The following is a 13,027-nucleotide window of genomic DNA, read 5'->3' as shown; positions in this document are numbered from 1 at the left end:
CTCACCTAATACACAAAAGATATTGCGTTCAAAATTAACACAAGTATCAAAATACATCAGAAAATCTATATGATATTATGTTTCTACTAATTACGCTTACTGTCTGATGATAAAGATTGTGCAGGTATAGATAGCCCTCTTACAAAAACAAGGGCGAACTTTACTCCATGGGAACCAGGGCATACAAAATATATAAATATTGGTTCTCATTGGCATCATATCTCAAAATTAATATGATTTCAGAAGCAACAATAGCAATAAATAGTTACTGTGTTCACAGGATTAATTCCAATAGCAACAGAACTAATGCTGGTAATAACCTAGCCATCACTCAAAGTTATAGGTTTTGTGATATTTTGTAGCATATTAGGACAGTATCTATGAATACACAAAGAAAAGGATAAAGTCTCATGTGAGGAAAATACTCCCACTAAATCAGAATAGTTACAGATTATACATATTTACAACAGAAAAAGGGGAAAAGAAACGTAAACATGTGTAATAATGAGGTCCAAGGATTATGGTAAATCCGTGCCTATTCCTGAATTTGGTATTTAGAAGGTTTGTATGTTTTTTTTATGTTGACAATGTTTCGACTGTTGTGGATATGGGTTTCATCAAGATAAATAAACATTGGGACCACCTTGATAAGTCACCTTGACAAAAGTACACAAAATATACCCGTGAACAACACCAAAGGAGCATCAAGTATACTATGTGAAATACTTACTTAGTGACGCAATGAGGATATGCTGGAGTTGTACACACAACAAAGGATTCGACAACTATCTCAGAACAAGCATTTGCAACGCAATAGGTCTCGCATTTATGAGAGTTTGAGCTATTGGCAATGACAATGCCTTTTATTCATGTATTGTTTTTAAAACTGATAAATAAAAGGCATTGTCATTTACAATTCCAATAGCTTAAACTCTCGCAAATTCAAGACCTATTGCATTGCAAATGTGTGCTATAATTTGTTTTTAAAAAGCGTTAGTAGAGCGTGTGTCCTGCCTGTAACAGCAGGCAGGACAAAGCTATTTGAGAAAATAGTGCTAGGAGGTTGTAGTTAAAGCCTATATTTAACAGGGGGTGTCGCCATGGGAGGTTACAAAATGAGACATGGCGGTACTAAAGAGGAACTACTAAGCCTTTTGACCAATGAACAGCCACAGTGGAGAATGACACAAGCCAATGAAAAATGCGGGCGGAGAGTGGGCGGAGCTTTAAGTCCCTACCTCAATACAGCATGCGCTGCCCAGGATCGACCTAAAAATAATAGTTCTTTCACACAGAAATCTCTGTGGGGAAAGCAGGGCCCTCACCCACACGGGATGTGGCATACTTCATAATCAGGCTTCCCACACCCAGGACCCAAATGAGTCCAAGGTGGGTTTCTAACACACAACGTGTAGGAGCAAGGTTTTTTTTTTTTTAAAGAATCGTTACTAAAGGTGGAGTTATTTTCCACCATCTCTAGTTATTTGAACACTGCTAATACCAGATTCCAAATTCCAAAGGATAAACATTCAGTGAGTCAACAAACTGCTTTCATTACTCCAAACTGAGCCATCATAACAAGGCCGCCGCGTTTAGTAGGATTGAAATAACCAGACATAGTAAAAAATAACGACCATTACCTAATGAATGCATAGCGTGATCCACGCTGAGGCATGCTCCTTTGACCTTTGCGGTAAAAATGGCGGCCGGAGCACAGCAACGCTCTCGTCGGCGGGGACTCCTTGGCACTGACCGGCTACGTCAGACTCTTGGTGTAGTAAGTGGGGTTACTCGGGGCCTTTTTATTCACATGTGGGGAGGAACCAGAGCCTTATTAATAAACTGCCATCTTGATTGATGGTGCATTAATAACCAATATGATACTATGGCCGTGTAAAGGGTGTTTCCCTAAAATGAGGATACGAGGATTGCTTGCTGTAGACATAATTCTTTACAGTAAATTATCTAGGCATTAACATCTCCTCCCCCCCCCCCCACGAATAATGGGATACTCTGAATAATCTTCGACCTATATACCCCTTAGAGTGTGACAACAGGATAGATGCCCACTTGGGTTCTCTAAGTTAGGAATTTATCCCACACACTGGGGTAAAACAAGCCTGTTCTTTTCCTTTTTTTGTTAATATTTGGTTTTAAAACTGCATAAATATGATGATTATTATTAGAGAGTTTATTTACACTCATTTCACAGGTGATCGGTGTGCAACCACTTCTGAATGGATACAACATTGGCTGCACCATTCCTGTAAGAAGGAACATAGCTTGTCCTATCACATATGATGGTGCATGCTACGCAACTTGAACAAAACTGTCTGAGATTATCAGTAAGCTATATGGCATGTTTATTATATCTCTGGGCGAACACATGCATGACATTTCATCATGTCTTTTTTCACCACAGAGGATTTATCTCCAGAGTAAGGTTATGTAAGAAGTTATCTTACATGTTTTAGGTTTGTTTGGGTTACAAAAAGTTAGGATCTACTTGACAATAGTTAAATGTTATATAAAGGACAGCATATTGTATAGCTACTTGACGCCTAGTTGTGGGGCTGGTGGCACTTAAGTAACCAGAGACTGTAGGTCCTGAAGAAGGCTGCTGCACTTATCAGGCATAGTTAGGACGGCCAAAACATGTTGCCCATTTAGGGGTTATAGGGACACTAAATTCCTCAACTTCATCCAAGTGTACATATATATTTTTAATCAGGTCAGGGAATCCACAAATAAAAATGATATATCGGGATAGCTCTAGGCAGTTTTAACAGGTTTTTTTCTTCATATCTCTGGTTGACGTGAAGTATATACTTTACCTTTAATAACTATTCCTAAAAAAAAAAAAAACTTGCTCCCACACTTTGTGTGGTAGAAGCCGACCTTGGGCTCATTTGGGTCCAAGGTGTGGGAAGCCCGATGATGAAGCATGCCACATCTCCATGTGGGTGAGAGCCTTGCTTTTCCCAGAGTTCTCTCTGTGTGAAAGAACAATCATATTTCTGAGATAGTTGTGGAACCCTTGGTTGTGTGCACATTAATGATGGGAGGATAAGGGTTTAGCATTCTTCACCTCTTGCTTTGTGTTTAAGAGACCCCAGAGTTAACAACACGAGTAGAGAACCAAAATAGGTTCAAATTATTGCAAAGGCCAGAGGACAGGTCCTTTCAATGTCACCGGGTCTTCAAAATAATATCCTTCTGATGGGAATCTTAGCGAGTTGCACGAGTCGCACTGGCGACAGCGCCTCAGTCATTATCGGACATCGAGACTTCTGCCTGAAGGATATTATTGTTAAGAGCGGATGACATTGAAAAGACCCATCCTCAGGTCTTCACAATAATATTAACATATTTAGGCTCTCTGCTCGTGTTGTTAACTCAGGGATATCCTCATTTAGTTCCGGAGTGATTATTTCACATAATATATTTTTTGCCCTTTTAATGTTAGAGGGTAAAATTCACGTACTACAGTGAAGGCGACATATCAAGGCTGTCCCAATATTGAGATCATATGTCCACAACAGGGTCAAAACGTCATCGGTAATAAATACGCAAACAAACCTAACAAAACCTAATTCAGGAATAGACACAGATTTACCATAATCTTTAGACTTAATTAGTACACATGGTTGTTTACAAAACACATTCCTTTCCCCCTTTGTTGTTGTAAATATGTATAAACTGTAACTATTCTGATTTAGGGGTTCTTTCATAACATGGGACACAGTGCACCTTGTCCTTTTCTTTGTGTATTCATATATACTGTGTGAAAATGCTATAAAATAATCACAAACCTAATGACTGGGTGATGGCTAGATTATTACCAGCATTTGTTCAGAAAGTGTTCTATTGCTATTGGAATTACTCCTGTGAACATGGTCATTGTTAATAGCTATTGTTGCTTCTGAAATCATATTAATGTTGAGCATATAGGGCCAAACGTACATCCGTTTTTAGCAGTCACAAACAGAAAAACGGGTCATTTGCGACTGCTAAAAAGGGATGTAGACTATACAAACCCTATGTTGCGAATCAGTAACCTATTACAGACTCGCAAAATAGGGTTTGCGAGTCCCTACTGGGAAGGGGCATGCCAAGGGCGTCTCTTCCTAATAGCAAGTCGTAGGGGGATGTAGGATTGTTTTGCTACCACAAATGAGGTTGCAAAACAATTGCAGTTATCACCCATTTCAAATAGGTGGTAAGCAAGTCGCAAAGGATAAGGGGTCCCCAAGGGACCCCCTCCCCTTTGTGTTTAGCAGTGAAACATTTTTTTAAGAGCAGGCAGTGGTCCCATGGATCACTGCCTGCTTTTACAAATTAAAAAGAAGGCTTTCCATTTTTTTTCTTTTAAAACGCATCCAGTTTTCCTTTAAGGAAAACGGGCTGCATTTGGAAACAAGCATTTGCAATGAAATAGGTCTCATATTTACGCGTGTTTGAGCTATTAGCATTGTAAATGACAATGCCTTTTATTTATGTGTTGGTTTTTAAAACATAAATAAAAGGCATTGCCATTTACAGTGCCAATAGCTTGGATGTGCGTAAATGCGAGTCCTATTACATTGCAAATGTTGTTTTTTCCTTCTTCAGTGGGGGAGTGGAAATAGCAGTGCTGCGTGTTTGGCATGCCCCTTCAGTGCCTCGCGGCCCTAACAAAAGCGGCCTGCACTTTTAATAAAATAAATAAGTGTGTCCGCTATAGTTGAAGAGACGCGCTATAATTTAAATATATACATTAGTAAAACCAGAGGGCCTGCTGAGATATCGTGGGTGGAATAGAGAAGATCATTACGAAGAAAAAAGTGCTTACTGACTTAAGGAGACCGTGTAATGTCACAAGTAAAAGATCCCGTTCTCACGGAAGGTAACAAATGGCGACAAGGCGGTAACAAGGAGGGACTAAAAAGCCTCATAATCAATCGGAAGCCAGCATTTACCAAGGACAAGGACACGAGCCAATAAAAAATATGGGAGAATGGGCGAGGCTTCCACAGCATCCTCTACTACAGCATGCCTCGTATATGGACTGCCGCTAGGCTTGACCTAAATAAAAAAACGTTGCTTTATTTCGAAAGCAAATACAGACATGGTGGTCTGTTGTCCCCAGCAGGCCAACATCCCTATGTTATTGCCCATTCCCAATGGGTCGCAAAATGCGACCTCCCTCATGAATATTGATGAGGCATGTCATTTGCGACCCCATTGGGTATCACTAAATGTGTCTGAGGCACATTAGTATATTCTGTTTTGCGAGTAGCAAATTGAAAATCGCAAAATAATCGCAATTTGAGAGCCGCAAAATAGAAAGGTTGTACATATGGGCTTAGAATGCCAATGTTCTAGATACTCCAGCAGTTTATCCCATTCATTGAGTAGTCTTTTTTGTGTAGTTGCTAAGCTGATGAGATATAAGAATATGTGATGAGATAACTCTCCGTGTGGCAATATATGCACTTGAGAATTCAAATGACAAATTTTTCTGATGTAATAAGTATGCAATTATTGCATATGGTTGCTTATCCAATTCACCAGAAGAAGTGTTATCAAACAGAAAGCACCGTTTTTGCAGATAATTGCTGTGAGAAAGAGGTTTATTAATTGGGGTGGATGGTAGTCCACCAGAAGTATTATGTCACTATTCTTGTTAAGTTTAGTATAGGTTTCAGCAAGTCAAACCTGATCTCAATACACATATGGAGCAGACAGGCTTATATGAAGAGAAAATGCAAAGCATTTAGAAGTACCAAAACAGTAACAAGGTCGAACACAAATCAATGAAAGTCCCACTATAATTAAAAAATAATAATTTTACATTAAGAATAAATTAACAAAATTACACCACAAAGACAAACATCCAATATGAGGAACCAGAGATATACATTTTTAAAGTTTAGAATAAAAGTAGGGCCAAGCATCAAATGCATCAACTGCTGTCATTTGGTTGCACTTGACCAGGACCAAGGCACCATTTAAGGCCGACCGCGATGGAGCGCTAGTCTGATACCGAAACCAGGTTCGTCCCAGTAGGAAGTTTTACCTCCTGAATTAGTTTTGGAAATCGAAGTTCAAAATTCTCAGAGGGGCATGGTAACAGACTGTGGCCGAGAAGGTTTCAATTATGCTTGATAGCTGTCAGACAAAGTCCTGATGAAGCTGTTAAATTTTTTCAGGGAAGCTCAAAGGGGAGAAATTCAAAATTCGCACCCAAGGAAAGTCCTTCACGGACAGATTATTTTTTTGCGCCTTCACCCAATAAAGACTTCTACATTTAGACATAGTCACTTTTTTTAAAGTTTGGATTTCTCCAGCGGGGCAAGGGTGAAGACTGTCACCGCACCGTGCTCCACAAGGCTGGATACCTTCTCAGCTGAAGTCCTGCTGAAAGCGATTTGAGACTGCGGAAAAGCTCCAAGCAAAAGCAAATTGAATCTTTGGCCTAGCAGCAATGCATCTTCGTCGGATAGACTTGGCTGGTATGTTTCGATCCTCTTGAGGTCTTAGGAGTTAAATGTTTTTGAGTCCCAGGTTTTTCCGAATGTTAAGACGAGTACATTTTGGCACAGCCAAGGAGGCTAGGACCTCGGGAACAGCACTAGGCCTCACTCCAGCAGAAGCCACCTACAAGGCCCATGGAAGGTCCAGTTGAAATCAGTCAGCTGGGCTATTCAGGAAAAGCGCTTCTACAGCAATTCAGCCGTTCCTATAGCTTAGCAGGACGTCAGTCGGGAGTCCAAATCTTCATTCGGGGTACAAATGGGACTATGTCCAGCATTTCACGTCCCGCACAGGTCTCAACAGCAAGTGTAGTCCTTCGGTCTTCCATAGTTCCAGGAGTGTATTGAAGAGGATGCCCTGAGGTGCCACTGGCACTAGCCATGGGGTGGAGGTGACTCCTGGCCCCTTCCAAACCAATAGGGAAAAGGGTCATGAGGTAACCCTGCCCAGCATTTGCTGCAGTTCATGTGTGCCCTACTGCACACAACACCACAGTGCCCCTCTCTACCTAAATCCACCATGACAGAACTCTTATTCCTCTGTGCAGATCTACTGTGCCCACCCCAGAGGTGAAGCCAGGAAAATGAGCAATCCCTCCTCTGTTGGAACTCAAACCCAGTTCTAAGGGCAGCCCCTCTCCCACTCGGATTGGTACCTGTCTGGCTGGATGGACAAAGGAGGGACAGGCCCTGGCATTAGCAACATTTGTCTGCGACAGTGTAGGCCTCTTTGAAGTTAAGTTACTGGGCACTGAGCAGATGGCCATCCTATCAGAGAAATCGAACACCACCCCACACCCAAGGCCTTTATCTCAGCTTTCAGTGCAGGTTCTACCACAAAGAGACTCTTCAACTCCTGGGTGACAATTGGAGGCTCATACAATTCAGTTTCTAGAAGTCTTAGGCAGGTAAAAATTAACTTTTTTAAAGTACAGTTTGTAAAATATTTAGTACAAATCCAATTCTAACAGTGAATTGGGCTTGTAATATATAATGTAACAGGTCAAAAAATTTACTTTTTTGCTTTCTCCTAAGCAGGGATAACATTATTTAATTTTAATATTTTATTATAATGCTTTCCTTTGGAACAGCTATCCTTGCTACAGGAAAGTGGTTTATGGGGGACTTGTCACTGTAAGGACATGTTTCGGATTAAACTTTTACACAACCTACTTTTAAATACCGTGCACCCTGCTTCATTGCACATTCAGGCCTACTTAGGGGTGACTTATTAATATTTAAAAGGAGAGTGTAGGCGTTTTAAAAGGGGTATTTTGACAGGTTGAATTTGCAGTTTTAAAACTGCACAGACAGGATACAGTGGTAGGCCTGCAGTTATGTTTTCCATTGTCACTCTAGCGGAGGCACAATGTGTGCTGCCGTCCACTAGTGACTTTCAACTAATAGGACCTGGGTACTCTTTGTACCATATACTAGGGACTTAGCAAGTTAAATATGCAAATTAAGAGTTTAGTCAATTTTGACATGTTTTAGGGGTTGGTGCTCATACTGGGCAGCAGTGTCCCACTGTTCAAAAAACAGCAAAAAAATCCACCAAAAATGGGGATGACCATACAAAAAGGGGCATTGTTTCACAATTGCTTATCCACTGGTCACCTTTTTGGTCCCCTTTACGTTGGAGTCTCTTATCAGGACAGAACATTATGGTACATCAACACACTGATTAGGTGTTAATTAGATTAAGTACTGGTCATTGTATCACTCATAACATGCCCTTACAATCAGCTGATTTATTAGCCCCTCCACCACTACATGGTCATCACAAGCTCAGGCCACAAAAAAACTAAATAGTTGAAGGTGCGTGGAAAAATTAACATTACGTTTATCATCGTGCCGCATTGTATTTAAGCCTGTTGTGCATCAAGTACCTTAGTGCAGCCCCTGTGATCTGCAATTGTTCTTCTCTATCTTGCAGAGAAAGCCATGCAATGTAAATAGATGCTACAATCAACTTTTGGTTCTTCCTATGCAACAGAAGGCCACACCTGGCTCTGGACCTACCGTGTGAGGATACAGAGGGTGATTAGAGTACAAAGTAGTTGTGTGCCTCTCAACCAGATACCCCGGCCTAGGCCCATCACATCACTGGCTGTCTCCACATCAATTGGCAACAGTGATAATAGTTAAGATTCCGAGTTAGTTCTATTCCCTGAACTATGCCCACTTAGATACTGACATAAGGGTTGTAGGAAAACTCAGATAATCGAACAGGAGACTATTGAAAACAAGCATTTGCAATGCAATAGGTATCGTATTTACAATAGTTTTACCTTTCGGCATTGCAAATGACAATGCTTTTTATTTATGTGCGTTTTTTAAATCAGATAGATAAAAGGCATTGTCATTTACAATGTCAATAGCTTAAACTCTCGCAAATTCGACACCTATTGCATTGCAAATGAGTTTGTGCTATAAAAAATTCCTTCAATGCGCTAGGAGAGAGCGTGTCCTGCCTGCAGGACAAAGCTATTTGAGAAAATAGTGCTCAGAGGCTGTAATTAAAGCCTACCAAGTAACAACACAAGTAACAAGGGATGTCGCCATGTGAGGTTACAAAATGAGACAAGGTGGTACTAAGGGAGTACTAAGCCTATTGACCAATGAACAGCCAAAGTTTACAGTGGACAATGTCACAAGCCAATGAAAATATGGGCGGAGAGTGAACGCAGCTTTAACTTCCTACCTGAATATAGCATTCCTTGCAGAGCTGTGCATGCACTGCCTAGGCTCGACCTAAAAAATGGCCAGGGCATCCCAAGATGATAATTTGATTTTGTATGGGGCCATGTTCCAATTTGGTAGTCGGTGTTTGGGTTCTAAAAAAAAAAACCTCGGCCAAAGAGGCTGGAGGGCACTGAATTATTCCGCTTTGCACCAAGTCACCAAATAAATAGTTTCTGCTGTTCCATTGTTTAGTGGGAAGTAAAGAAACCTTTTGAAACAATCAACCATGAAAACCTGTAGCTTCCCTTAGAGAATAACTATTAGCCACAGGGCCACAAAATAGGAGTCCTAGCACGTAATCCCTTATTAATGAGTTTGGATTTATAACTCTGGTGGAAGGAGTTTCTTTTTTGTCGTTACTCTAATTTAAACTGCCTTACCTCACCTAAGTTTAGATAAATATCACTTATTTTGTTTACAAGTAATGGCCCTTACTGGACATTGAGTTCACCAGGAGTTAACATACTAAGGTGAATATGATTTTCGAATTTATTTCCACCTCCTTGAGTAAGCCGGATAACAGTTTGACAGAGGATGATAACTACCCCATTAAATATTATTCTTTCACTGACTATGGCTCATTCCCCTGGTAAACACATCACCTTATTTAAGCTGCTTGCATAGAAGGGCTGACAACTCAACAGTGTGTACTTAGCTCTGAACTCTAGCTAGTAGATTAGCTTTTCATTTATTCATAGTAGATTTCCTCCACTGTAACCAACTTCAAACTTAAAGTGCACCTGCTACATTTAGTAAGGATAGAACAAAAGCAATTCTATTGTGGATTCTCCAGTTTCTGGCAAAACAATGATCTATGACGGACATATTTTGACTTCTTTACCCACACATGCCTGTGCCAAATGCAAACACAATCAAATTTTGAAGTATGCATTTGGCAGCAATTAAAAAGATTAACATTTTGGCTGTCGAATGATGGAAACAAGAAGCACAAGAAGCTGGGTGTTCTGGAATTGAAAGACGTGTTGGCCTGGTGTTGAGCACAGTTCACCACACACAGATCACATGTTCTTCTGTTCCTTGATCCTGGCGATTGCGGATCAGTACCTATGTTTATGAGCAGATCTAGAACGATCTGTAATAGTTGGACCCAAAAGCACAGGAAACAGGAAGGAGCGAGTTCCAACATACACCACACACCGACAATGATAGTCTAGTCCTTGGCAAGCACCAATGGGAAACAAAGAAGGATTTAGCATTTTTTGGTTTAGGCAGACATCCAACATTTGATATGTTGATGCTACCACAGACCAGACTAGTGGCAAGAACACACATTTATTGTGGCACCGGCAGAAAGTATGCACATTTCCTCTGCCAGGATGCCTTTATGGTCATGTTTAACAAACTAAAACTACAACGTGTTCTACATCAGTTGTCTACAGAGCATGTTCTCTCCCATTAGGGTGGTGTGTAGCTTATAAATGACAGTGATCTAGGGAGCAGCAAGGCAATTCCCCAATTTGTGCATCTCGTGAAAGACAATATGGCTTCACAGAAATGTTCTGGCTGCACTCTGAAGCACTATAGCTAGTTGGCCAGACTTCTTCAGGAAGAAGTCTGCATTCAATGCTGAGATCACAAGATTGAATCGCAGTGGGGTTGCGTAACAGTTGACGGCACGAAGATATAACAAGCTGGAGACCAGTCAATATTCTGTATACTCCTTATGAGCATAAAGACAGAATATCTTCAAGTAATAGATATAAGCGGAAGGTAACCAATCCTCAGCAGCAACAGCGAGGCACTCTATGCTTAGCCCAAAACTTCAGCAAAACTATGGAACAATCCCGATCTCAATATTCTACAGAATATTGAGATTCCCTATCTCAATATTCTACGGAATATTGAGATATTATACAGAATATTGAGATATTTTATAGAATGGACACAGTCGCCAACCCAGATATACATGCAACACGAGGCTACGTTACTTCAGAATGGGGTTCATCATTTTGGCGTCAATAGTCAAATATCACTTAGTTGGTTACTGTACAAGTTGTCATGCACATATCATCTAGGCATTTAATATTCCTGCATGAACATTTTACATCCAGCAGAATTTCCTTACACAGCTCAAGATTATGTAGAACACAATTAAGTTAATTACATAATGGAATGAGAATGCCACGTTTTAGACATAACTAGTTCTGTTTGTGTACATGGGGAGACTAGAAATTGTATTCTTAAGAAGACAACGTATTATTTTTTATAAACGGTGAAATACCTATTACAACAAAAAAATTAGGACAAACGTAGAATGTGTAGAAAAAATGTTAACAAAATCTAGCAGATGTATTCAACTATTTGACACTATCTGCGAAACTAGAAAATCCAATTCATGGGAAAGCAGTGGGAGTATTACAGTGAAAAAGTACGGTTAAAACAAATAGAAAATGCTTCACAATAAATAAAATCAGTGTACCACAACAGAATATGGTGAATATTAAAAAAGGTACAAATAAACTTTTTTTCAATGAATAATCACCTTAATGTAGGGATGCTCCTTGCAAGTAGTGCCCCACTGCCTGGAACAGCGCTCCTCCTTCCGGTGCTCATAAAACTCTGGGTTGCGGAGAATAGCAACCCTCCGACCCTCATACACCAGGGTGAATGCTGTGCACCCATCCAGCCTTTGCTTGTCTTCATGGGTGGCAGATAACACTACAGGCACGGACAAATTGATGACTCCACCTATACACCAAAAACAGGCAGAGTGGACAATAAATAATACTATCCCAATAAATGCAAGTATAAGGTTAGAGTTCTACATGCACCCAAGCACATTCAGATATAGAAAACAAATTGTTTCGTGTAAATATGCGTTAAAGAGTATAAAAAGAAAAGGCAACAGAAAATGACGTCATAGAGGAAGGAGGAGATATGGATTAAGTGGAAAATAGGGTGAAATGCAAAGGGACGGTCGCTTTAAGAGGTATTACGGGTTTTATTTTTCCTTTATTGACCAACAGAAAAGTTACTTTACCTCGGTATCTCGGATACCACATTGATTGAGAAAGGCTGTTGAACAGCCGAAATGAGTCTCTTTTTCTTGTTGCTGTGTTTGGAGAGGTTCCATCAATTAAATAGGTTTTTAATTCTTCCTGCCTTCGAGTGCTAGCTCTCTCACTTACGGAGGTTTGGGAGCTTTGTGGGGATAGATATATACATACATACATACATAACCTTCTGGCGGTTGCCAGTAGGTAGTTCTAGTTAGGATCTAGTTTCCAAGGAAAAGAGTTTTTTGTTTTGCTATTAACTTTGGCACAGTTTGATGAATCTTCCCGAAATTTTCAAAACTAGTTCAACGCTCACATCTGGTACTCATGTAAAATGCCCTAATGCCCTTGGGCCAAACACTGGCGCTATGTAAAAACTGAAAAGAAAAATAAATCCGTAATGAGCATCTGTGGCGCTCAATCTATGCATTTAACCTTTGGTTTGCAGAAGCTAATATGTAATCAGACTTCAGGGTATGTCTTGTTGCTGTATTTTGTTCTTATTTTTTTAGCATTCACTGTGCTGTCTGGCTGCCTTTTAAGAAACATTCAGTAAAAGAAACAAACAACAACAAAAAAAAAATCAATATCTTGAAACTCAGTACCCCACCCCCCCATGACTTGTATGCCAGCAGGTACAATTTCAGTCTGAATGAAGCAATACTCCCAATTCATCTTCCTCATCGTCACCCGTAACGCCGCAAAGTTTGATGTGCCTCGAAGCAGGTGTGCACGGTTTGTGCACACGAG

At 40.3% G+C, this 13,027-nt stretch overlaps 1 protein-coding gene across 1 annotated transcript in view; it reads right to left on the bottom strand.

The window, feature by feature from the left end:
- Positions 1–13,027, bottom strand: part of PAPSS1 (3'-phosphoadenosine 5'-phosphosulfate synthase 1) — a 269,730-nt gene that overhangs the window by 131,022 nt on the left and 125,681 nt on the right. The window contains exon 8 of the mRNA XM_085641395.1: positions 11,764–11,969. Coding sequence (XP_085497521.1) covers positions 11,764–11,969 — 206 coding nt within the window. The remainder of the gene's footprint in view (positions 1–11,763; positions 11,970–13,027) is intronic.

This window comes from Triturus cristatus, chromosome 2_2 (assembly GCF_964204655.1).
Source record: "Triturus cristatus chromosome 2_2, aTriCri1.1, whole genome shotgun sequence".
Lineage (NCBI taxonomy): Eukaryota > Metazoa > Chordata > Amphibia > Caudata > Salamandridae > Triturus > Triturus cristatus.
This window is presented reverse-complemented; position numbering and strand designations above follow the sequence as displayed.